This window comes from Nicotiana attenuata, chromosome 1, assembly GCF_001879085.1.
Source record: "Nicotiana attenuata strain UT chromosome 1, NIATTr2, whole genome shotgun sequence".
NCBI lineage: Eukaryota > Viridiplantae > Streptophyta > Magnoliopsida > Solanales > Solanaceae > Nicotiana > Nicotiana attenuata.
Window position 1 is genome coordinate 5,200,537 of NC_031989.1, and position 26,067 is coordinate 5,226,603.

The window sequence follows — 26,067 nt, forward strand, 5'->3', positions numbered from 1 at the left end:
ATTCTTTTGTTCAAATTTTGACATATACAACTACATGTCCGTATGATAGACTGACAATATTGTCCTATCATTTGAATTGCCTCGGACTACACTACACTCATCTCACATCATCTTCTGTTGGCAGGGAATTAAGGATGGACCTGCAGCACGTAGGAGCCCATTTCTTGAGACTAAGCGTTTCACCGTTGTTTAGAATCTCAAAATTTGGGAAGGATAAAAAGAAAGGAAGAAACTCAGATGATCAGTCCACAGTGACGCGACATTTTGTCTTTTTTGTTTTAATAATCATCCGGTATACGATATCCATCGACCCGAACAATCTTTACATCTTTAGAAACCCACCAAGAGAAGTTGCAACTCTCTCTTATAGTAGAGGATTCAATTCTAGGATTAGGATTCGAACTCGGACACCTCTAGATATTGATTTTCAAACCCGAAACTAGTACTAGTATTTTTAATGAACAATTGTACCCTTCAAGCGTGCTAACGTTATCCTATCAATAAACATAACCCATTTCGCTCCCATCACTAAGCTCAGCCAACTACAGTAAGTTAAGCAGAAAAGAGTGAACAATTACCACATCACTCTGATAAATCATGCTTGTAAGGGCGGAGAGAGCACTAGAAAATGAACAAACTTTAACCCTGTAGCACCAGATGATTCATCCAGATCCAATTTGAGCGGTAATTTGAAGTTTTGAACAGTCATAGCTACTATTCGTCTTAGTATCATGGTTTCATATCAAAGGACCTTTCCATGAAGGACCCATTGGTGACAGGAGAAAAACATAGGTGAATCCCACCCCAATTCCTTCTAACCGAAGGAGAAACCAATGATTAAATTGCAGTGCTACAGCCACTTAAATCTATGGCCATGGATATTACTCTACAAATAAGTCATCTTGCCCCCAACGGAATTACAGAACAGCAGCAGCACCCGTCTTCAGATTGTCACAAGATAAGACAGGTGGAAGAACAATAACCAACATTCAGCAAATCCTTTTATTTTATAAATTTCTTAAAAGCAAGAATTTGCAGTGTATCTTTGACAAACGAACTCAGCGGTATAGGCTTTCAGATCTCAGATTCTCTGCAATCTCAGTTTCCCATCGATCTCCATTCTCAAGAAGCTTCTCCTTGTCGTAAAGGAGTTCCTGATGCATACAATAAATTAGTCAAGTCCAGTAATCCGAATTTATATTTCAAATTTGTGCTTTGAAACAACTAATACTTACCTCATGAGTTTCAGTTGCAAATTCAAAGTTAGGCCCCTCAACAATGGCATCAACAGGACAGGCTTCTTGGCAGAATCCACAGTAGATGCACTTTGTCATATCAATATCATATCTGTAGAAGTTATAATATAAACATGATTATGGGTGTCTGAGTATCTAATGTGACAAACACCCAAAGACTGACAAAAGTGTACCTAGTAGTTCGACGACTCCCATCTTCTCGCGCTTCAGCCTCGATAGTGATAGCTTGAGCAGGGCAAATCTATTAAGAAGCCCAATTAATTTGCTTCATTCATTAGCAGCAGCAGTCGTATATGTAGAATGCTAGCAGTATCATCCACAACAAATCTTAACTTAAACAAAGCAGTCCTATAGTTCCTAGTGAAAGCTGCTTTTAAATTGGACAGCTCCAAAGCAGTGCCAATTTGGGGTGCTACGGCAATTTTACCGGTTTCGGATGTCGATTTTGGTTTTGAATAGACAAGCTGATCACTAGATTTGGTTTTTGACGCATCAATTGTGCCAACTCCCTAAAGTGCCTCTTTATCAACATTTCATCATTGACTATACTGATATCATATATTTCACTATAAGTAAAAATTATATGCCATCATATATTTAATTAATTTAAACATTAGTTCCATTTGAAACTAACTTTTTCCGCTTACACCAAATGATACTCACCCCTAGTGCCAACAAAGGAAGTTTTAACGCTTACCATTCTTATCTTGGCTATTGGTTACCATAATTTCACGTCTCTTCCTTGCACTTCAAGCAGTAGCTTTTACTACTAAAGACATCATTTAGGTGACATCCATCACACGCTTCCACATGGTACCAGTTTCCCGGTAATGCACGTATTGTCAATTCAGGCAATCATTATACTACCCAAGGTCAGGACACTTGATCTAGAAAAGAGGGGGTAGCAGTTCCTATATTCTTTCAATTATTATCCAAAGGACATGCTTCAATACTACCTTCCTTGTTTTTATTTAGAAGAAACTTCAACTGCGTCCATCCAAAAAAGAACGGAAGCAGCAGGTAGTAGCTACCCCAGAATACAAGTAGTTGAACACCTCAACCGGAACAGTAGAAGAACAACGCAGATGTCCCAGTCGCAGTGAAAACAAAAACTGCAGCTGCAATTATAATCATAGCAATTTGACACTTACAGCTTCACAAAGTTTACATGCAATGCATCTTTCCTCTCCGGTAGGATAACGTCGAAGGGCGTGTTCTCCACGAAAACGAGGGCTTAAAGGTCCCTTCTCAAATGGATAGTTAATCTGCAATAAGCCGAGAGGTTAGCATGTAGAATGATACTACCTTAGATGAAATGGAGACCCAGTCAATGTGCAATTGAACATAAATAATGTTAAGGTAAAAAAGCAGTAGAAGCATGAGACTTACAGTCACTTTCTTTTCAAAGAAGTACTTGAGTGTCAGCATCAGACCTCGAACCATTTCAGTCAAAAACAGTGTATTTATGCTTCGCTCAAAGACTGCATTCAGTCAAAAAATCAAAAACACATAACACATACAGCCACTGCCAGAGGAATCACAATGCTACGCATTATGCAAGGTGAGAGTTCTTTAGAATGATTTACCTGAATTCCAATCTTTGGATAGTTCCTTTGCTAGCTGTTCTCGTTCTTCATCATCTGCGATGATAGAAAAAGTAGTTAGTCATTAAATTTCTACTGAAAAACACCAAAAACTAAGTCATCAACACCCTAGAAGATGCAGGCTACAAATAATAAACCAATCACTATGAGTTGAGTAGTACTAACTACTTTGCCACCAGAGTAAATTACTGTTCGAGTGTTCAGCATCATTTAAAGCATTCTATTTAATTCACAACCTAAAGAACTGGTTACCACGTTGCCCAGCAATTATCAGAAACCCCAGGCAGTCTGCCCATTTAAAGTGATGTGCAATAGAGAAAATGGCGCAATCCCCAATCCCCATTAAATAAAATCCAATACAAAAGAATGCAACTGAGCTACCTCACTCAAAATGCATTCGCTGTTTGCAGCTATAGTGTGAATTTTTTTTATAGAAAAAAAGAAGATAACTTCCCCAAGTTTCATCCCATTCATCAGCTTTTTGGTGACAATGCATATATAGCAAAGTCCACGCTTTTAGGCGTACAACAAATGCCGTTAACCTTTATAGTATACGCCTCAGGTTTCCAGCGAATATTTGTACAAGTTAGAGCATGAGTCTAACCTTCTATATTAAATTAGGATTGCCCTGGAAAGATAAACCAGAATGCATGAAACTTGGTAATTCATCTCATAAAATTTTCTCACAATTTCTAACAGAAAATTTGATGTCACAGTAGACAAGATAACTCAGGGGCTCTTCACTTGCAACAATTTGCATGGTCCCATCCAGAATAAGTAACTACATACCATGTCATGATCTACTTTGGTCATACTTTCTCAGCCACAATAGAGATTGGATTGCGGACATTAACGCTATGCACAACATAGCAATCATGTGTAGACAGATTTAATATATTTCCCTCCATGGAAAAATGCTTCCCTTTCCTTTCAAAAAAATTTGCCTAGGAAGGTAATAATCTATACTATATTAAAAGCACGAAGCCTCTTAGCGAAATGTTGTTCGCCTTTTTTACCCTTTAAAAATAGATTTCACGTTGGACGAAATTGTAATTTTAAAATTACTTTTCTAATATTTAGGACTTTAAAACTAATTAAATTTTTAATTATTCAATATTTCCTTATTTAACTAGGTAGAAAGTCCTAATATTTAGGACTTTAAACTCAATATTAATCATTTCCTTATTTGAATTATTAATATATTACATCTTATTCCTTCTTAATTTCATAACATGGAATTAAGTGGTAGAACATCTACAATTTCGCTAGAAAATAAATATTTGTGTCGCAAGTAGTTGTTCAAAGTAGACAAGAAAAAGTTAGAAAGAAACACTTAATTTTCGGGAAATTATTCTTTCATCTCTTAATTATATATTTCGTAATATATTTGCCATCAACTCTTTTTTAAAAGTATAACATTGAACCGGAAAAAGGATTTCATACGATATTTTAATTTCTATAAAAAGGTCTGAAGTTTTTTTTGGTTGTGCATAAATAATTTAAATCTATATTTTGAGTTACGTGAAAAAAAAGTGTTCCACCTCAACCCCATTTTCCTTTCTTTGATGAATTCGGATGCAAAATTGGGATCCATGATTATATATTTGGATAGAGGAAAAAAACTTTTTCGAGAACAAAGAAATAGTATATTAATGGATTTTACTTTGCCATAGTGATTTTTTTTTTGTATGTAGAAAATAATTCATATATTTTATTCATTAAAGAATAGAACAATTTACATTCGCGAGAAATAAAAAAGACCTCTTATGTAATGATCATGTTTATGTCTTTTAGAATGGATTTAAATACTTATTGAGATGCGACTTTAAAAGCACGAAGACCTTTAATGAAATGTTGTTCGCCTTTTTTACCCTTTAAAATAATTTTCACATTGGACAAAATAGTAATTTAAGTTATTTTCCTAATATATAGAAATAATCATTTAATAATTTCCTAATATTTAGAAATAGTTTCCTAATGTTTAGGAGTTCAAAATCAACTAAAATTTTGATTATTAAAACTTTCCTTATTCAAATCACTATGTAACGACATTAAAATCAACTAATAAGTTTTACTTTATATAAATCAAACAATTAATTTTTTTTTTCTTACGTAGACAGAGAAATTAGAACATGAATATCTTATGAATTTGATAAGGAATTTCAAAGTTCTATTTATATACACTTTTTTCCAAGTTAAATATTTGAACAATTGTATGCACGTCAAGTTGTATAATGTTGAGTCCAACCTAAAGTCTAACATGTAAACAGTTACCTGTACTTCTAACACAAGCTAAAGTTGGTGGCCTCCGACCAAATCATCAGTATCTATGCGCTCGTTATCCGGTACTCGAATTCGTAAAGTTCACATCTTTTATTTATTTATTTATTTATCTTTGTTTGTTTTGTATCTTTCGTTCTCCTTTGTTATGATCTAAAAGTTAATTTTTCTTCTATGTGGAACTCTTGTCTATATTTCATATAGAACCTTTGGGACTAAAAAGTATTGATATATGAAGACGTATTGAATACAGAACCAAATTGCTGGTTGATTTTCTATTAGTTATTGTCTATTAAATTCATTAATGTTTACTATAAGTTCTGCAGAGTATTTGGAGCACTAGAGTGAAGATGGTATGGATATCTTCTTTCTTTTTTCTCTCTTAATGGCTATGAATTATATTTTGTATTTTCTTATTTTTGTATTGAATATGGAATATCTAATTCTATGTATTTTATGTATGCAATCTGAGGAAAGTTTGAAAAGACAACCCTAATTATTTAATTTTCTTCCCAAATGTCCTATATCATACTAAATTCTGAAGGAACCCGTGATTGTTCGCAAAATCTGTATTGAACTTGAAAATTCCCTTAGTACACCAATTTTAATTCATCTAAATTTGTTGTTATAAATGAAGTTCATACTGAAACAATATAATGTGTCATATCACAATTTATCTATGTTCATTATGTCAATCGTTTTATTTGAAACTTAATCATATTTTATCTTGGGTGAAATAGACAAAGTCTTACTAAAAATTTTAGTTGTGTTTTTCTCAGCTTGCTACCAATTTTTGTCATTTTATAATACCGTATATTTTTAGAGATGTGTTGGAAATATAAAACTTAAACTATTACACATGTATCTCATATATTAGTTTTTAACTATATTTTTTGTATACAACACGCAGTATCAGACGATTTTGTATGTGCGAGTATTAGACTATAGGATGTTTTGTACATGTGCAGTGACTAATGAAAAATGAAGAGGATATTAAAAAATGAGCAAAATGCCTGTATTTATTGAACATAACATGTACCGAACTTAAAATCAAATTATCGAAGTACTAACGAAAGGAAACTTAACATTAAGTCCAAACAACATAGATTTATAGAAAAAAATATATTATTATTACAATCTTATAATTGATTTTTTATATCAAATTATTTTGCTAATTAATCCCATAAGAAAAAAGACAACTAGATTCAATATTTGGAGGCAAACTTGAAGTCACAATAAGCATATGAGGTATGTGGGAAAGAATTATTCCTCTATTAAGCCAACTAAATCGAATCGATATTCATTATTTCAAGAATTATATTTATATATATATATATATATATATATATATATATATATNATATATATATATATATATATATATATATATATATATATATATATATATATATAAAACTGGTTGACGCGATGTACACGTGCAACGCACGTATGCTAAAACTAGTCATTTTAAATATCACATAAGGTCCTATCGGTCTAATCTAGTCTTGTTTAACTCTAAAATTCAAATATGTCCCACGTTGCCAACAAATTCTACACAACTCATTTTCTACTACTCCCTTGGCAATTGAGCTCATCTAAGTGGACAACCCAGTAGGAAAGAAAGAAGTATCGCAAACCACAGTGCTTAAAATTCATATCCCCACTAAAGATCATTAGTAGTGAACTACAACCTTACTCTAAAGCTAAGCCATTCCCAAACACGCCTCATATGCTAACAGACACATAGAGAAAGGGGATGATAGATCTAGAATGGATTAGGAGAGCAGAGTACAAACCTTTGTCAGTTGAAAACGAATGCTTGGTAGCAAATGTTCGAGTACCAAGCAGAGTTCTGTTACATGCATTAGTCCCTTGCCATGCTTGTCCTGCCAAAACCTATAGTCCCCATAGAAAGAGTAAGGTGTCAAACCATTCTCTTACACCATAAGACATAGAAATGCACAAATACCTGCACATTTAGTGTGTGCATGTAACCACGTGTATGCACAAAGTAGTCCAGTAACTGCTGCCTCTCTCACCTCCCGGCAAATTTCTCAACAAACAGCATGCATTTGTACATAATATCTTTGAAAAAAATTAAAAGAATGAAGGAAATGCTTTTATTTCACACACACCCACCAACAGCCCAACAGTGGACCTTTGCCACTTTGATTCTCATGTAAGTCAATCCTCAACCTTATAATTGGAGGTGGAGGTACTTACCACCAGGCTATCCGTCATTTGTCAAAAACCAAAGACATGTATAAGAGAACACAGCCACAGTGTTAACTAAAGGACCCAGGGCTTTGATCCAGTAGTAATAGCAGAACACATGATATGACGATGAGGTGCACGTAATAGGTTTGAACCCTGCTGCGGCAGACAAAAGCTTGGTATTTAAGTGGAGAAGGATAGAGAGAGGGACAGACCCATTATCCATCGAGTTTTGAATCCTGCCCCACTGGCTCTCGGGGATTTCTATGTTATCAGGAGAAAAAATGTTAGCTAGGGGAAACCTGAATGGTAATCCATCACTCACCATCTCCGTTGCTTCTACAAACATCCATTTCTACCTATTATACCATAATCAAAAAGCACCGCAACACATCAAATAATTAAAGCATACACTGATTATTAAATACGATGTCGTTTACATTACCTTCTCTTGAGGATAACGTAAGGGTAAATCGGATGCTGAAGAAAGCTATAACTGATGAAATTGACTATCACGAAGGTTGAAATTGATGTCAAATGCAAGATTAGGGTTCGTAGGAGCATTCTTACAAAAATTGATGACACATAAATGGCAGACGAGTATAAATTAAATGAGCAAATATAAGGAGACTTACAAGCTGACGAGAGCGAAGAGCAGAGAGAGATTTCCGAGCTAATATGGCGGCCATTGGATTTGATAAGAGTTTCCTCCCTTCAAAAGCAGCGAGCGATTAGCAGCAACTAAAATGGCCCCGGTTTACAGTTAATAGTCGATTGGGTCACCGGCTTATGAGACCGTCACAGATCCTAAGACGGTGCGCTTCGTTTCTTTTTTGCTCTTTTTACGATTCAGTACAACATTAGTGACGCCGGCTCAATTTTTACCCTGGTTTAAAAACAACGTTGAGGGATCCGACCCGGCATGCTTATTAACTTAGGGGTCGTTATTTTAAAACAAATTATGCAGAAATTAATAATATAAATATTAGTAATGGGTAAATTGTAATGTAGGACTCGTATAATGTATGCATTATTTCTTGTTTAGATTTTTAGTTTGATATATTACATATTAGTATACTGTATAATCTAAAATACTTGTTTAGTTTTTAAGCAAAATAAATAATTTCTTACTATTATGACTGATTTATATATTACTAATCCGCATTCTTATTTCACAATATAAGCTTTTTAGACAAATAATTGATATTTGTTAGAGGTGATAACATAGGCATTTATATTTTGTTTTTAAGTGTCGCCTAAGTCTTCTTTTTTTCTTTTCTAATTCTACAACAACAATATACCCAGTATTATTCCACACTGTGGGGTCTGGGGAGGGTAGTGTGTACGCATACCTTACCCCTATCTTGTGAGGATAAAGAGGTTGTTTCCATTGGACCCTCGGCTCAGGAAAGTATAAGCACCAGATTAATAAGAATATAGACAAGAAGGAACATCACCAAAAGCCATATAAAAGTAGAATAAAGACAACAAGATAGTAAGATGATCAACAATGAAAGGAAATAACGGTTAGTCATAAAAACCTACTACCAATAAAAAGCGAGATTGTCTGTCAATACTACTGTTATGAACACTATAGACTACCTACTCTACTACCCAATCCTCGACCTTCATACCTTCCTATCAAGGATCATGTCCTCGGTTCGTTGGCCCTCCAATGTCAACCTCTCACACCTTCTCACTGGAGCGTCTGTGCTCCTCCTCCTCACATGACCATATCACCTAAGCCGCGCTTCCCGCATCTTGTCCTCAATAGGGGGCTACACCCACCTTGTCACGAATAACCTCATTACTAATTCTATCTAACTTGGTGTGCCCGCGCATCCATCTAACATCCTCATCTCTGCTACCTTCATCTTATGGATATGAGCGATCTTGACTGGTCAACACTCATCCCCATACAATATCGTCGGTCTGACCACCACTTTGTAGAACTTACCTTTTAAGTTTCAGCGGCACCTTCTTGTCACACAAAACACCGGAAGCGAGTCTTCATTTCATTCATCCCACCCCAAATATGATGTGTGACATCTTCATCAATCTCCCCATCCCCCTGAATAGTAGACCGAAGTTACTTCAAACTTTCTCTCATAGGGATGACTTGCGAGTCCAGCCTCTACTCCCCTTCCCCTCACTGAGTCTCACCACTGAACTTACGTTACAAGTATTCTATCTTGGTCCTGCTCAACTTGAAATCTTTGGACTCCAGGGTCTGCCTCCATATCTCTAACTGCGCGTTCACACCGCCTCACGTCTCGTCAATCAGTACAATATCATCTGCAAATAACATGCACCACGGTACCTCCCTTGGATGTGGCGCGTCAGTACGTCCATCGCCTGGGCAACCAAAAAAGGGCCAAGTGCCGACCCCTGATGTAACCCCGTCATAACCGGAAAATGGTATGAGTCCCCACTCACCGTCCTCGCTCGGGTCTTTGCTCCATCATACATGTCCTTAATCACCCTAACGTAGACAACATGTACACCTCTAGCCTCCAAACATCACAATAAAACCTCTCTCATAACTTTATCATACGCCTTTTCTAAATCGATAAATGTCATATGCAAGACTTTCTTCCTTTCCCTATACTGCTCCATCAATCTCCTAACAAGGTGGGTGGCTTCTGTATTCCAATGCCCCGGCATAAACCCGAACTGGTTCTCGAAAATAGACACACCCCTCATCACCCTTAGCTTTACCACTTTCTCTAGACTTTCATAATATGGCCAAGCAGCTTGATACCCCGATAGTTATTGTAATTTTGGATATCCCTCTTGTTTTTTTATACAGGAACCATCTTGCTCCACCTCCGCTCTTAGTCATCTTCTTCGTTCTAAAAAGGACATTACATAACCTAGTAAGCCACTTCAAGCCTGCCTTGCCCGCACTCTTCCAAAACTCCATCGGGATTTCATCCAGTCCGGTCGCTTTGCCTATGCTCATCTTACGCATATCCCCCTCTACTTCATCAACTCTAATCCACCTACAATACCCAAAGTCACAACAGCTCCCAGAGAGTTCCAAATCGCCCAGTACAATGCTCCTGTCCCCCTTCTCGTTAATGAGACTATGGAAGTAGGTCTGCCATCTCTGACGGATAAGCCCCTCATCCAGCAAAACTCAACCTTCTTCGTCCTTGATGCACTTCACTTGGTCCAGTCACGATCCTTCCTTTCTCGCGCCTTGACTAACTTGAACAACCTCTTATCCCCACCTCGGCCCTCAAGTTCCTCATACAAACGACTAAAAACTACAATGGTCGTCGTAACTGCTAGCTTTGCCTCTTTCTTAGCCAACAATTTTTTTTTGTCTAATTCTATTTCCCATAAAATAATACTTAAATTCTCACATAATTATGGATCTATCATTTATGAGAAAAATGAAAAGGAATTGTATTAATTAATGTAATTTTATGTGGTGATTATATCTCCTCAAATTTCTTCCAAAAAATTGTAATAAACTAATATTGATTTATATGCGGAGATTATATTTTGTAAAATTCAAACCAAACATATCTGTATGGGTCAAAATCTAACCACAAGCAGATTACCATTAAGGGGAACAGTAAGGGGTCGACCAAGCCATGGACGTACTCGCAAGACGTAATGGCGACGAGCGTCTCGGCCACGCCGAGATCGAGCCATCGAGAAGGCTTGCACGGCATAATATATGCGGTCGTGCTTGAGCAAGTAAAGAGAAAGATAGTCGAGAAGGCGTATGCAGGTTAAAGACTGTTGGATAAAGGGGAAGGTGGGTAGTATATATATGAAGGATAAAGCAGAAAGAAGAGAGGATCCCAGAAGAGAAAAAGAAACAGAAGACTTGGAGGAGACCTATAAGTAACAAAGCAAGAAGTCTAGATTACGGGTTACAAACCTTTGTAAACATCATTGTTGAGTCAATAAAGCTAGATCTCATAGTTATCAACGAGATCCCCTCTTTATCTTCTTTGCTTTACAAATACAGAACAATATATCAAAGATGTAAGCTTATCATTTACGTTTGATGCCTTTTAATCATTATGAGAAACTTTACATAAACTCAGCCTCATTTGATTCTAGTATCCAATATGCTTAGATCTAAAGTTGATTATGTTTGGCTAGGATTTACTCTTCATCTCATCACTAACTGATTTAACCGAAAGGTTCAACACTTTTTGGTCAAACAATTTGGCGCCATCCGTGGGAAATTTCTTAGCCAGATTCTTTAGTTTCCTTTAGATCTAGAACCAGCCAAGTATTACGTCCAGGTTGTTACAATCTCACCACCTCGGTAACAACGCCAACTCAAAAAGAATGGTAGATAAGTTTTTGAGATAATTGTACCAATCTAGGTCAGATCCCTACACAAAATAGAAATCATGACCGATGTCTATACGAGACCCATGCCTCACCTGTAACGACGGGTTTGGCAGGTCATATGCATATTTGAAGTAGAACCACGGTCACTGTGCGCTTGGCATGACCGCAATCTCATGCGATGTATTCACCTTGTATACCGACCAGTACTACCACTCCTTGGGAAGGGATGATAGCCTACCGTGTGACCATTTGAAATAGCAGGCACACCCTACCTTATTTTCGTATCACGCAATAGAAATAACCCAACGGGTTACAATTTCGACCTCGCTCGAATTAACATCCTTAAGGCCATCGGCCATCGCCATATGAAAGGAAGGTTCGACCTCGCTCGAATTTATAACGGGTTATAATTTCGACCTTGCTCGAAATAACACCCCTACGGCCATCGGCCTTCGCCAAAATAGAAGTTCGACTTCTCTCGAATTCACAACGGGTTACAATTTTGACCTCGCTCGAATTAACACCCTTACGACCATCTGCCATCGCCATATGAAAGGAAGGTTCGACCTTGCTCGAATTCATAACGGGTTATAATCTCGACCTTGCTCAAAATAACGCCTCTACGGCCATCGGCCTTCACCAAAAGAGAAGTTCAACTTCGTTCGAATTCATAACGGGTTATAATCTCGACCTTGCTCGAAATAACGCCTCTACGGCCATCGGCCTTCGCCAAAAGAGAAGTTCGACTTCGCTCGAATTCACAACGGGTTATAATTTCGACCAAGCTCGAAATAACACCCTTACGGCCATCAACCATCGCCATATGAAAGGAAGGTTCGACCTCGCTCGAATTCATAACGGGTTATAATATCGACCTTGCTCGAAATAACACCCTTACGACCATCGGCCATCGCCATATAAAAGGAAGGTTCAACCTCACTCGAATTCATAACGGGTTATAATTTTAACCTTGCTCGAAATAACACCCTACGGCCATTGGCCTTCGCCAAAAGAGAAGTTCGACTTCTCTCGAATTTACAACTGGTTATAATTTCGACCTCGCTCGAATTAACACCCTTACGCCTATCGGTCACCGCCGGGTAAAAGTAAAAATTCGCCCACCCGAATCAACATATCGAATTTCGACCCCGTTTGAATATATAATCAGAAATCGACTCCGCCCAAGATGGCGACTCCAAGTTCGACCACGCACGAGCATATAAGTCAAACTCCCGCCCAATTTGGCAACTCCAAGTTCGACCACGCACGAGCATATAAGTCAAACTTCCGCCCAAGTTGGCAACTCCAAGTTCGACCACGCACGAGCATATAAGTCAAACTTCCGCCCAAGTTGGCAACTCCAAGTTCGACCTCGGTCGAATACATACGGAAAAATTGACTTCGCCTCAATTGGTAAGTCGGAATTCAATCCCGCTCGAGTATACAAGTCAAAACTGACTTCGCCCAAGATGGCGAATTTAAATTCAACCTCGTCTGAATTAAGGTTGGTTCCACCTGAGTCGGCAAATCAGAAGTCAACTTCGCCCAAACTCGCAAGTTCGGATTCACAATTAAAAGAGTTAGGGACTCATCACAGTGAAAATCGAAAGATACACAAATGAAGGCGAAACAATTATTTTATTCAATATATACGTGCGCGACAGTCGCACCCTACAAAAGGCCGAAACGGGCCCTCAGGAAAAGATGAAAGTAAACAACAAAAGAACAAAAAAAAACCAAGTACAAAGGTTGCAGCAAAATCTTCACTCAGTATCATCCCCACCGCCGTTCTCCCAACATCATCGTCATCATCAAAAGGGAGCTCATCCTCGTTATCAATGCCCTTACCAGCCTCCGACGTCGCAGGGTCGTAACAGCAGGCAGTGCGAGCCTCGGGTGCCTTTGCCCGAGCATCTTCAAAGGCGTCCTCTGGAACATTCCCCACCTCCTACAAACCTTTATATATATCTCGCTGGGCCTCGGCATGGACCCATAGCTCATACAAACGGCGGGGGACCGCGACAGAGGCAGATTCGACCTGGGCCAACAGTTCTTCCTTTTCGGCCTTGAGTGCCACGACCCGGTCTCCTAGGCTCGAAGCCTCCCGGTCAATTTCACCAATACGCTCCTCGAGTCGAGCCTCCCTCAGCGTGGTCGTTGCCCTCTCAGATTCCTACTCAGATTGGAGGACGCGAATAGTGTCCTCCAGTGCCGCCGCTCTCGCCAAAGCCGGCGTCCGAGCCTCCTCGGCACTTTCCATCTCGTCCACTTTCTTTTCCAGCTCCGCCAACTTCCCCATCCATTCTACGCTCAAAGCTTCGACTCTGGTAGCATTTTGCTCAAGTTCGGCTTGCAGAGACAACACCTTCGCCTGAAGGTCCTCGCACTCCGCGGCAATCTCTTTGCCCACCTCGAGTTCCTCGTCTTTGGTCCGGAGCAACTCATCGAGCTCACTGCATCTGCAGATAGACTGCGCCAACTCCTGATCTCTTTTCTCCAACTCCTCCTTGATGGATTGGGTGCCAGTACCCGCCTTGAGCTGCGCATCTCACGACACTTGTTGCGATACCGCCGATACTTTTCGAGCATTTTCAGAAAAATCTCGGCCCGTGTCTCAGCCCTACGAGCACTCTCGACCTCCAGCATGTAAGACTGAAAACAAAAAGAGAGAAGAAGAAGAAGAAGAAGAAGAAGAAGAAGAAGAAGAAGAAAGGAGTTAGTAAAGACAAAGGTTAGAAAGAAAAAACAAAAAACAAAATGGAACTCACCCTTAGGCCCATCGCGGCCACACCGCGTGACAACTCGGAGTCGCTGACATCCTGAAGAGCTCCGCTTTCTGCGGCCGAGCATAGAAGGTCAAACTGCGGCACAAAATCCACCGTGTCTTGCAGCAAGTTGAGATCCGACGGAATTTCGAGTATTCGGGAAGGGCCTCCCGCTCTCACTACAGTTCCGGTAAAGCCCTCCTCGAACATCCTTACGTCCTCAGGATCAATGTTGGATTCAGACTCATAATCATCAACCATGACGCCCTTCCCCCTCTCATCGGTCGAAGAAGGGGTGCGGTTCAACCGAGATGTCGAAGGGCCGCCTGAAATAGCAACGGCAGCCTCGGGACTCCGTCTCTCCACCACACTAGCCTCTTGATCGCTCACAACAGGCATAGACTCCACGGCTGGGTTGGCACCACCGCCGGTTTCGGGCACCGCCAAGGCAAGGTCGCCTCTCGAAGATGTTTCGGCTGGAGGAGTCTCTTCCAACACTACCCGTCGTCTCTTCGATGGGGCCTCTCCACTACCAGCGCGGGAGATTCGCCCGTTGAACGGACTGCGGTAATTGGAATCTCTGGCTGAGGAGTAGCCTCAGCGCGCACGACTTCGACAGCGGGCGCAGATCGGGCAGTAGCTCTCAGCGCAGGCCGGGCAGCAGCCCTCGACACAGGCCGGACGAGAGGCGCCGGCTGACGGAATGCTAGTGGAAGACCCCTTGTCCTTCGCGCTCTCTGACCTGCCAACAAGGAAAGATTAGATCATATAACGACTAGGTTAAGCTATGAGGTAGGGAATAAAGAGAAACTGCAGCAGGACAACTCACCAGGAGGCTTACGCCCATACTTCTCATGGAAGCACGCCCACTTATGAATCCCCATCGTATGGGGGAGAATTGTTCCCACCCACTCGCGGATATCGGCAACTAGCGGGGGAGGTAGTCTCTCGGCTGCAAAAGCAAAAATGAGTCCTTAGCAATATCGCCTAAAGGAGGATGATCGACGACCGTCTTAAGAAAAATCACAAAGTGAACAAAGGAAAACTCACGAGCGAAGTTCCACGTCTCTGGAAACCTTGCCGAGTTTGCCAAGTGCTCTGTCCGCACATAGAAGTAGCTTTCCCAAAAGCGGCTATTAGCCTTATCGTCCATCTTCACCACCAAACTCTTGGTTCCTCGATGGCGCATTGGATCATCGTACCCCGAAGAAAATGAGGGGCAAAGATGTGAAGCATGTGCCCCAAAGAAATTCCTCGGCCGGCGAGCTCCGCGTACTTGATAAGCATAAGAAAGAGTTTGTACGCGTACGGAGAGTGTTGAGCCGGGCACACTTCGTAGAAGCGGTAGAAGTCTACAACCAGAGAGGGAAGAGGAAACGTGTACCCGATAACAAAGGGGTACGCGTAAAATACGCAGTACCCCGGGCGGTGCAAATGTACAATATCCTTCCCCGCCGCCATCCCATTTCGATATGGCCAGGGATTCCCCACTTGGACTTGAGCGCCGTAATCACTGCTTCATCCATAGTGGAAGGGACAGGCTACGGTTCGTTTCCGGCAGGGCTGTTAAAGTTAGTCCTCATCTTCCCCGGGCGGGGTACTATCTCATCCACCGCAGAAAATCCCCCGTTTTCTACCACCTCCACTCCCTCTTCAAGAAGGGGCACGTCACTTTCCGGCACCGGAGCTTCAACAACTCTATCAGTCTGGGAAGGAGCACTAGCCATTTGTCTTCTTTGATCGAAATAAACAAGGATGACGAATGGAGAAGGGGTAATAGTCACAGTGAACTCTAGCGGAAGCAGGAGAATGAGAAGCAATAGAAGGGGAAAGAAGTTTGCAAAGTTCTCTGATAATTGAAAAGTGCAACAATCAAATAGAGGGTTTCTCCCTTATTTTTAGAGAAATAAAGGCCTTGAGCGGGAAAACCAAGAGCCGCCAATCAGAAAATGAAAAGGGCACAAGAAACGATACGGTGCCTGGAAAACATGCGCCATGATAACGCATAATAAGCATTCATGATATCATGTTGATGTGACAATCCAACTCTGAACTGATGCAACGATCCAATGAGGTTCCTGGATCGTCACGTCATTACCTCGCCATAAGGACCTCGACCCTTGCATACTGATCAGATTTCTCCCAACTTTTGAATCAACGGAGTCCGCCCATCGGGCTCGCCAAGAGGCGACCCCAACAGGCGGAGGGACTAACTGTAAGGGTCAAAATCTGACCACAAGTGGATTACCATTAAGGGGAACAGTAAGGGGTCAACCAAGCCATGGACGTACCCGCAAGACGTAATGGCGACGAGCGTCTCGGCCACTGCCGAGATCGAGCCATCGAGAAGGCTTGCACAGCATAATATATGCAGTCGTGCTTGAGCAAGTAAAGAGGAAGATAGTCGAGAAGACGTATGCAGGTTAAAGACCGTTGGATAAAGAAGGTGGGTAGTATATATATGAAGGATAAAGCAGAAAGAAGAGAGGATCCCAGAAGAGAAAAGGAAACAGAAGACTTGGAGGAGACCTCTAAGTAACAAAGCAAGAAGTCTAGATTACGGGTTACAAACCTTTGTAAACATCATTGTTGAGTCAATAAAGCTAGATCTCATAGTTATCAACGAGGTTCCCTCTTTATCTTCTTTGCTTTACAAATACAGAACAATATATCAAAGATGTAAGCTTATCATTTACGTTTGATGTCTTTTAATCATTATGAGAAACTTTATATAAACTCAGCCTCATTTGATTCTAGTATCCAATATACTTAGATCTGAAGTTGATTATGTTTGGCTAGGATTTACTCTTCATCTCATCATTAGTTGATTTAACTGAAAGGTTCAACACTTTTTGGTCAAACAATACCCTTACATCATGTTGTGTAAAAAGGTCATGCAATTACTATAACATTAATGTGTTTGTTATGTTAAGTTAACTAAACTTTATTTGCTATAACAATCAAGTCACTATGTTTTTTTTCACATTAACCTTATGTTCTTGCATCGATAACGATCTTTCAAATAACTTAGCCTCCTCCGTCCATTGGGACCGACAAAGGATAATACATGAATTTTCACCTAGTGTCCATTCGACTTCATCTTTCGAATTGATCTTAGGCTTTTGAATTTTAATTGACGGACGTTGCTAAGAACCCTTAAGCTTTTTAGGCATTAGATTCACATCGAAGAAAAGTAATACAAAAACTCAAAACATGCATGTCATTAAATATTATTTCAATTCTTTTTATTACATAGAAAAGGATTAGGGAACAAAATAAGAAACAACAGATTCAAAAATCAAACACTCTATTTTAACTTCCGTTAGTTTGCGGGACCAAATTGTAAAAAGGAATATAACTTTATAACGTCCACTTCACTACTCAACTGCTGCTAGGGACAAGGATAGAGAGACAGCAAAACCCTACAGAAAGAATATGGCCGAAGACGCCATTCTTGCTTTTCTTCAGAAGAATGATGAGATTTCTGATAGTGGGAAATTCGCCGAAGAACATGGCTTCGCTCATGATGAGATTGTCAATGTCATTCGTAGCCTCAATGGATTTAGACTTGTTGATGCTCAGGTGCTTAGTTTTTCTGCCTTTAATATGCATTTTCTTCTTCTTTCAATTTCAATAATTGACGATGTATGCTTAATGATTTCTTTGTTTATTGGGCATTTATTGAAACAATAACTATGCCTCAATGCCGAACTTGTTGAATTTCTGTTCTGTTTTGGGTCTGATTTATCCCCAGTTCTCAAAATTTTCATTGGCATATTCAAATTTGAATAGGAAAGAGAAGGATCCTGTTGATTTAATTATTGTAAAGATATTAGATAGCTAACATCCCCTGGACCATGGGCAAGTTGAGGAAAAAGTTTATCTTATTGTTTATCCTACACTTTGAATAGAATGAATTAGGCTGTTTTGTAAATTGTCTTTTATGTATATAACATCTCTGCGAAACATCGGGAAATAGCTTTCCCGAATGTGAAACATGTTTGAATTTATTGAATGTGTGCAGGATATTAGGAGAGAGAGATGGGTGCTTACTGAAGAGGGGAAGACCTATGCTGCTGTAGGTTCTCCGGAATTTCAGCTTTTCTCAGCAGTACCACGGGAGGGAATTGCACGCGAGGAGTTGCAGGTTATTCTTGTTTTTTTAGTTGCTTGTTCATTTTACGTCAAAGAAGGGATTAAGTTATTTTACTAAGTGATTTTCACAATCCATTTTAAATATCAAACAATTAAACAAAACAGAATTATAATGGACAAAAAATGAAAATTCCAAAAGAAATAAAAGAAAGGGAAGTTGTAACAATTTAAAGAAATATTCATGAAACTACATTTTTTTGGTATGTGCGTTCGTTGTTTAGTGGAACTCTTCTTGACTAAATGTGATATCTGGATGCAGAAAAAGTTGGATCCTGCAGTTTTTAAAATTGGTTGCCAGCAAGCTATAAAGAACAAGTGGGTGGAGATGGCGAAGACCCACGTTTCAAGGAAGGTACAATAGGCAAACACAAGAGTGTACTTTCCCTCATCCTCCACTATATTTCTATAATCTCATTATTGTTATGATTACATTTTGTTTGTTGGATTAAAAACTGTACCTTTGTTCTTGATAAAAAAACTGTACCTTGGTTCCAACCCTTGCCCCAAAACAAAAAGTTTCTATCTCTTGGTAGCAAAAGCTAATCCCCTTGTTTGATCTTTCCTTCTTTGTTGCTTGCTCGTCTCTCATTCAGAGTAGTGAGTTGTTCGTCTCTGCTTCTCAACCTGTAAACTCGTCCACACTCTTCATTTTGATAGGTAGCAGTAGTGTTGCTCTCTTGCAACTTTAATTTTATTTTCAACCTCACCTGTTGGGATCATATATTGATCCTTTCCACTCTGCAATAGCTTCTTGTTACTAAACATTAATAAAATTACCTTACTTTATCCAAAAAAGATGAATTTCAACCTCTCCTCTACTTAAAGTTTTGAACACCTTTAACACCATTATAATCAACTCGAGTTCTTCCCCTTGAGCTTGTAATTGCAAAAATGTATCTCTACAATCTTCCTGAAGATTAGGACCCAAGTGGCGCCATTACTTTCAAGAGCTAAATGATTGGAAGTCTATGCTGACTGCTGACCCTTCCACTAGAAAACATCTTTCTCTGTAAATGGACTATCCCTTCTGACCCAATTCTACCCTAATCCACCCCCAAAGAAAAAAAAAAGAAGAAGAAGAAGAAGAAGGAGAGGGAAGATAATTGGACTTGTTTCATCTTGCTATCTTGTTAAAATGATGAATAACAGTTTATCTATTCCTTGGTCCCCTGTGGTGCTTGCTTAGGATAGCCAAATAAACAGGAATATTACCCCTCATGCCTCACAATGATTATGAAGGCCTGAAAAATCCCTTATTACTTGCTTAATACCAGTTCTTTTGCGATAGTAAAGCGCCATTGCTAGCATACATTCAGCATTATTAAACTGTAGCTCAGTAGCTGTCCCTCAACCTCCCTTGTGGTGGTTCCTGAAATTTTCTGTTTCTCCTTCTATGTTTATTCCTCTTTATTGTTTGCCATCTAGCTCATCTATAGCACGTTGCTCTTTTGTTTTACCGTTTCTTTCCTTATCTGTTGAATAAGGTCTCTGTGAACTTTAATGCAGAGGCAGCAAGTGAAGTTGACATCTACTTGTTCTTCTTTTAATACCTTTTACAGGGATCCACTCTTTAGTCTATTTGTTAACTTATGTAGGTCCAACATGCTGATGACAAAGTTAAAGATTTGCTCTTGCGGATACAAAATGGCGAGGTATATAAATCTGTATTCAGCGATCATCTTATCCCCAACCTTCACCTTTTACTCGCCCTTCATATCTTTACTATTGTCTCTCCTCCCAACCAGCAAGCCAGTTATGGTTTTGTCGTTAGTTGACTATGTCATAGTTAATCAATTTGTCTTTAACAAGCAATGCATTGCAGGCTGTCAATCAGGAGGATATTGATGCTCTAAAGCGAAGAAAACTAATAACTCAGCAGTAATTATCTACCCTTCAAATTCCTTTCGCCAGCACTTGATTTTTTACAATTTTCCTAATATGTGGTAAAATCTGGTTCTTAAATATGCACTAAAAGGTCCTAACTATGCATTTGATGTCTACAATTAGGGTTTGGAAAGGAAACTCAGTAAGAAAAGGTCCTAATTATGCTCCTAAAAGGAAAAGAGCAGCTACTGATCTCACTCGGGAAAACTTACAGAGGTAACTTTCTGACTTATTTTCTCTGGGAAGAATAGATATTATTTGGAAGTTACTTTTAGTAAATGTTTAATAAATTAACTGATGGAGTTGTTTTTCTCGATGACGGTTGATTTTTGGTTGCTGCTCGAGTTAAAAAATGTGTGTCTTGGAACTTGGACTGAAATTTATTTCCATTTCTTATTTATTTCAGTACAGGTGTCAATAGGAGAGGATTTAATTCATAAAAAGATGACTAGGTCTCTTCAGTTATGTGTTCAACCCTAGTTAAGATATTGGAAAACTAGTGTTTTTTAATGTGACAGTTTGCAAACCAAAAGCTTTGAATATGCCTGAATAGGGAATTTGTATCAATTGCCAAGGCTGGGTGGGTGATGGGTCTTGCGCTGAGCCCCATGTGCCTTCTATAATAACCCAGTACCCGGCCGGAGCAATAGCCATTTTATGTTTGTATGTAGGTCTAGGCATAGGCTAATTGTACCATGACCTATATAAACCCCAATGCTAATGTAACATATCATAGTTTACTTAAAGAGTGTAAGGTTCCACTAGAGACTAAAAATTGGTTTAGTTCTAATTGCTTGTTTCTTTGAAGGGGTGACTGGAAGGAATTGGAATTTAAAGAGTACAACTTCAGTGCTAAAGGTCAGCCAGTTGAAGGTGGCTATCTTCATCCATTGCTCAAGGCATGCTTTTTGGTTCCATTTCTCATTATTGGTTGTTTAAATTAATTTTGTTCTGTACTTCTGTTAACTAACTGAGGCCAGATTACCTTCCCTCATGTGTTGATAAAATTATACCATCTTGTTGCAGGTTAGGCGGCAGATACAAATGGTTTTTCTTAATATGGGGTAGGGCTAAATGACCTTTTTCCTGTGTCTATATGTGGAGGCTGTATATATGCATGAATATGTGTGTGGATGAATGTGTCAATGTATATATATTCAGTTATTTATTTGGGAATTCTTTGTTGTGGACTATGATTGCAGGTTTGAGGAGATGCCAACAAATAATTATGTAGAAAGCAGGTAAGCTATTATCCTCTGTTGGTTTTTTCCTAATACAAGTGAGCCTGTCATAATCGATGGAATAGATAGAATTCCCATAGAAAAGGGATGTTAGGTTATTTTTCCTTTTGTCCAAATAAATGGAGCCGACTGACATTTTCTTTGCATGGATCTAGTTAAGAGGTTGATATGTAAATATTTGAATAAAACATCCTACTTTATTCTCAATTTGGCTTTTGTCATTTTCCTTGCTAAAGTTCCTAGTACATAATGCAGTCTCAAAGTACCTTATCTTTTTCTGCTGTAAAGCATTTGCCAAATACTGGTACTATTTTTTCAAGTTTAACATTCATGAGCTTCTGTTGGTGAACAATCAAATTTGTTGAACATAGATGGTAAACTATAGCCACTGAACACTCATGAGCTTTCAAGCTCAAACTCCTTTTAAAAAAAAGACCTTTCAAACTTAAATTGATGCTAAACCTTAAAGTTCACTTGCCATCGTACACGGTATACCATTTACATGTGATTCTTCTCTGATAAATAATTAGTGGTGATTTGTGCACTGTCATTTTCTTCCCTGTAAAAAATTCAAGAATTACTTTTTGTCTTAGTTCTGAAAGAAGTTACATCAATGTGACTGATCATACTTGCAGTTTTTGGAACTTTGATGCACTTTTCCAGCCACAACAGCACCCTGCCCGTGATTCCCATGATACATTCTTTTTGAAAGGTTAGTTTGACTTTACATTTTATCAACTTCATCTGACACTCTTCTAATGAACTATTTGTTTGACTTTTGTAGTACCTTCCACTACAAAGATGCTTCCAGAAGATTATGTTGAGCGCGTAAAACAAGTTCATGAATCTGGTGGTTACCAATCTAGGGGGTATGGTATAATACTGACGTCCTGAATCCAGTGTCACCCACATTGGTCAAGGTTTTGACACCCACGTACAGTATTTAATGGTGCTTCTTGCTTAGATATGGGTGTGACTGGAAAAGAGAGGAAGCAAACAAGAATCTTTTGCGGACACACACTACTGCTGTTTCGTCAAGAATGTTGTGTGCATTGGCTCAGGTCCGAATCGCTCACCATATCCAGAATCAATATTTCATGTATATTCTACATAGTGAGGTTTTAAATTATCCGTATGACATCTTATTGCAGAAGCCATTCACCCCCAAGAAATACTATTCTATTGATCGTGTTTTCAGAAATGAAGCAGTTGATAAGACACATCTTGCTGAATTTCACCAGATAGAAGGTTACTTATAGTTATACAATTTCGTGTTACATCCATATTTTACGGGTTCCTTGATATATATTTTTTCTCCTCTTGCTGCTTCTATGGTACTAAAACTTAAGCTTAGAATAGAGACTGGTCCTTGAAGTGCCAGCAAAACTGATTTGTTGTCTATTGCTTGTGTTCCTCATGGTAGAATTATGATGAGCCTTCCTTTAGATACTGTATGATGCATTGCTTGGTTTCTTTCTGTTTTAGGTTGGCAAAATAGGTCCAAGTATTTCTATCGCTTACCCTGATAGACTGACACCACATTATCAAAGAGCAATACCCCTTCACGTATCACAATTAGGGATCAGTTTGGTTCGCGGACTAGTTATAAAAATATTACTCCCTCCGTTCCAATTTATGTGAACCTGTTTGATTGGGCACGGAGTTTAAGAAAAATTGAAGACTTTTGGAATTTGTGGTCCTAAACAAGTCAAAAAGGGGTCCAGAGTATTTGTGTGGTTATAAAGCTTCTCATTAAGGGTAGAATTGTAAGTTTAAGCTAAATTATTACCAAATTTACTAAGGGGTCATTCTTTTTGGAACGGATTAAAAAGGAAATAGGTTCACATAAACTGGAACAGAGGGAGTATAATACAAGGATAATTAGGTGAATAATAATGTAGGGATTGTTATATGGGGAATAATAATACAAGGATTGTTATGTCAATTGTTATCTAGAGATTCCTGATTTAAAAAAAAAAATTATGTAGAGATTGTCTACTTTAAGGGCTTTTGTCTTTAGATATGCTTATACATGTATTTCTTATTCTATTTTTAATACATAAATTCTCGCATATGTTGTGTTAGTAATGCATGGTTAAGACATACCAAACACTGCATTAGTTAACAATAGTTTTATGCCGAAAACTAGATGTTGTGTTAGTTATGCAAAGCTTAAATTAGCAATGCAGAATTTTATGCTGTAAACCAAAAGTTACACAATCTCCAATAATTCAAAGACTTTTTGATACTATTTGTTTTTGTACTATATATCAGTATGACGCCAAAATTTGGCTTTAGACTTGGTGTATTTGCTTCGTAGCTCACAGGTGATAGGTATGACATTGCGGGAATAGAATTTAGGGCTCGACATTTTTTTTTCTTAGTGTGAACTTACTAAGTTTTGACATCTTCTGCTCCCAAGAAGAGGATTCTTTGGGGGGGGGGGGGGGGGGGGGGGGTTGGAGCCTCCGTCTAAGGTTAGAAGTTACTGAAACTATTCTGTCTACCAGCTAAAAGATCTTTCTTTTTTCAATTAGCAAGTCATTTCACCTTTTTTATTTTATTTTTAGATTTCATGTTTAATGTTATATGACTTACTGAGTGACTGTACAGTTGGTCTGCTAACCTTTCTTGACATGCTATCAAACTGAAAGCATATTGATCTCTTACCAAGTTGAATTTAACACTGGCATTAGCAGAAGCCTGAGTTAGATTTAGTCTACATATTTTTTTCTTGATAAGGTAAAACTTTATTAAAAATCTACCAAGATGCTACAGAAAATTACAAAAAGCAGCCTTTAGTCTACATACTTCTGAAACATGTTTCTGCATCTGTGTAAATTCTGTAGTGTAAATAGGTCATCTCTAGCTATCTTTTCATATTCAAACATGATACGGTGTGAAACTATGTTGTGTTTGGTAATTGTTCAAGCATGTCTTGTTCTTTATCTGCGTTCTGTTCCTGTTAACAGTTGCATGAACTCTTTGTCATTGTTTCTCACTCCAGGCTTAATATGTGATCGTGGACTTACTCTTGGTGACCTGATTGGTGTTCTTCATGACTTCTTTTCTCGTCTAGGTAACCAATCAACACTATGCTGTATTCTTGCTTGTGTTCAATTTTTGGTACAGAAATGTCTGCCTCAAGTTTTGGGTTTCACACAAAAGATATAGCTTGCAGCAATATAATGTCCAACTCAATTACATGACTTTTTAACTTTGAGAGGGCTAATTTAACATTTGTTTTCTTTTTCTAATTACAGGAATGTCCAAGCTTCGGTTCAAACCTGCTTATAATCCTTATACTGAGCCCAGCATGGAAATTTTCAGGTTTGTAGTATTATATGTGACGCGAATGCACAATTTTTCAACTCAGCATTAATTTCATTTTCTTTTGTTTTGTCAGCTACCATGAAGGTTTACAGAAATGGATAGAAGTTGGAAATTCTGGTATGTTTAGGCCTGAAATGCTGCTTCCCACGGGGCTTCCAGAAGATGTTCGGGTTATTGCCTGGGGCCTTTCCCTTGAGAGGTACACAAACTGTTAGCAGTATCATGTTCTTATTTATAAATTTTAATTAACTGTGTACTTATATTGCTGGGTGGTGTTGATGGAGTTGTGAGTTGTTTTCATGTTTGAACTTATTAATAATTAACCCGTCAGGAAAACTGATAACCATAGTAAAACAACACTTGCATTCGTTGTTTTCTTTAGCCATACTACCTGAAAGCATTGACTGTAGCAAGAAAGATCGCAAAGTTTAATTTGTATCTATGATTCATCTTATTTGTGCGAACATGTGACTATTCAAATCAATTAGAAAAGTTCTAGGCTCAAACCCGTGGGCCATTTACATGTTTAATAGCAAGTTGGAGAGATTTGTGGCTAACGGAAGTGGGTCCCAAGAGAAAAAGAAGGTGTCAGTTTGGTTTTAATGATACTCAAATTGTTTATTGAACCTTGGATGATTTACATGTTTAATAAGCAAGTTGGAGAGATTTGTCGCATAATGGAAGTGGGCCCCTAGAGAAAAAGAAGGTGTCAGTTTGGTTTTAATGGTTTTAATGATTTACATTCAGAAACTATCAAGTTGGAGAGATTTGTCTTTAGATATGCTTATACATCCCTAGAGAAAAAGAAGGTGTCAGTTTGGTTTTAATGGTGTACTCAAATTGTTTACTGCTGAACACTTCAAAGCCTCAATGACTAAGGTGCTCTCATACAATGCGTGCAATAGTTTCTGAATGCAATTCTTGGCAAGATTCGTGTTAGTTGACCGAGATTGTAAGTCCTCTGGCTTTGGTGTAGTTGCTGCAGTTGTTTGCAGTTCTTGGTAATGTCTTGAGA

The 26,067-nt window shown here is 38.8% G+C and overlaps 2 protein-coding genes across 2 annotated transcripts in view; one reads left to right on the forward strand and one right to left on the reverse strand.

The window, feature by feature from the left end:
• LOC109228021 (NADH dehydrogenase [ubiquinone] iron-sulfur protein 8, mitochondrial) lies at positions 623-8,219 on the reverse strand. Its single transcript, XM_019393231.1, has 8 exons — positions 7,990-8,219; positions 6,937-7,036; positions 2,843-2,896; positions 2,646-2,737; positions 2,408-2,521; positions 1,430-1,497; positions 1,236-1,347; positions 623-1,154 (listed from the first exon to the last, which is right to left on the reverse strand). The coding sequence occupies exons 1-8, from the start codon at positions 8,041-8,043 to the stop codon at positions 1,059-1,061; spliced, it is 690 nt and encodes a 229-aa protein (XP_019248776.1). The 5' UTR covers positions 8,044-8,219; the 3' UTR covers positions 623-1,058.
• Positions 17,797-26,067, forward strand: part of LOC109228094 (phenylalanine--tRNA ligase alpha subunit, cytoplasmic-like) — a 9,085-nt gene continuing 814 nt past the window's right edge. Inside the window, exons 1-16 of the mRNA XM_019393295.1 lie at positions 17,797-18,021; positions 18,464-18,586; positions 18,854-18,946; positions 20,190-20,246; positions 20,417-20,472; positions 20,602-20,694; positions 21,287-21,377; positions 21,505-21,542; positions 21,681-21,719; positions 22,355-22,431; positions 22,504-22,588; positions 22,684-22,780; positions 22,871-22,967; positions 24,727-24,798; positions 24,983-25,049; positions 25,126-25,251. Coding sequence (XP_019248840.1) covers positions 17,875-18,021; positions 18,464-18,586; positions 18,854-18,946; positions 20,190-20,246; positions 20,417-20,472; positions 20,602-20,694; positions 21,287-21,377; positions 21,505-21,542; positions 21,681-21,719; positions 22,355-22,431; positions 22,504-22,588; positions 22,684-22,780; positions 22,871-22,967; positions 24,727-24,798; positions 24,983-25,049; positions 25,126-25,251 — 1,358 coding nt within the window. The 5' untranslated portion in view covers positions 17,797-17,874. The remainder of the gene's footprint in view (positions 18,022-18,463; positions 18,587-18,853; positions 18,947-20,189; positions 20,247-20,416; positions 20,473-20,601; positions 20,695-21,286; positions 21,378-21,504; positions 21,543-21,680; positions 21,720-22,354; positions 22,432-22,503; positions 22,589-22,683; positions 22,781-22,870; positions 22,968-24,726; positions 24,799-24,982; positions 25,050-25,125; positions 25,252-26,067) is intronic.

Coding starts and splice junctions, on each gene's coding strand:
- LOC109228021 (XM_019393231.1), bottom strand. CDS start 8,043: ATGGCCGCCATATTAGCTCGGAAATCTCTCTCTGCTCTTCGCTCTCGT. Junction 2,897..6,936: donor TTCGTTTTCAACTGACAAAG/GTTTGTACTCTG, acceptor CTATCATCGCAG/ATGATGAAGAACGAGAACAG. Junction 1,155..1,235: donor TTGCAACTGAAACTCATGAG/GTAAGTATTAGT, acceptor TGTATGCATCAG/GAACTCCTTTACGACAAGGA.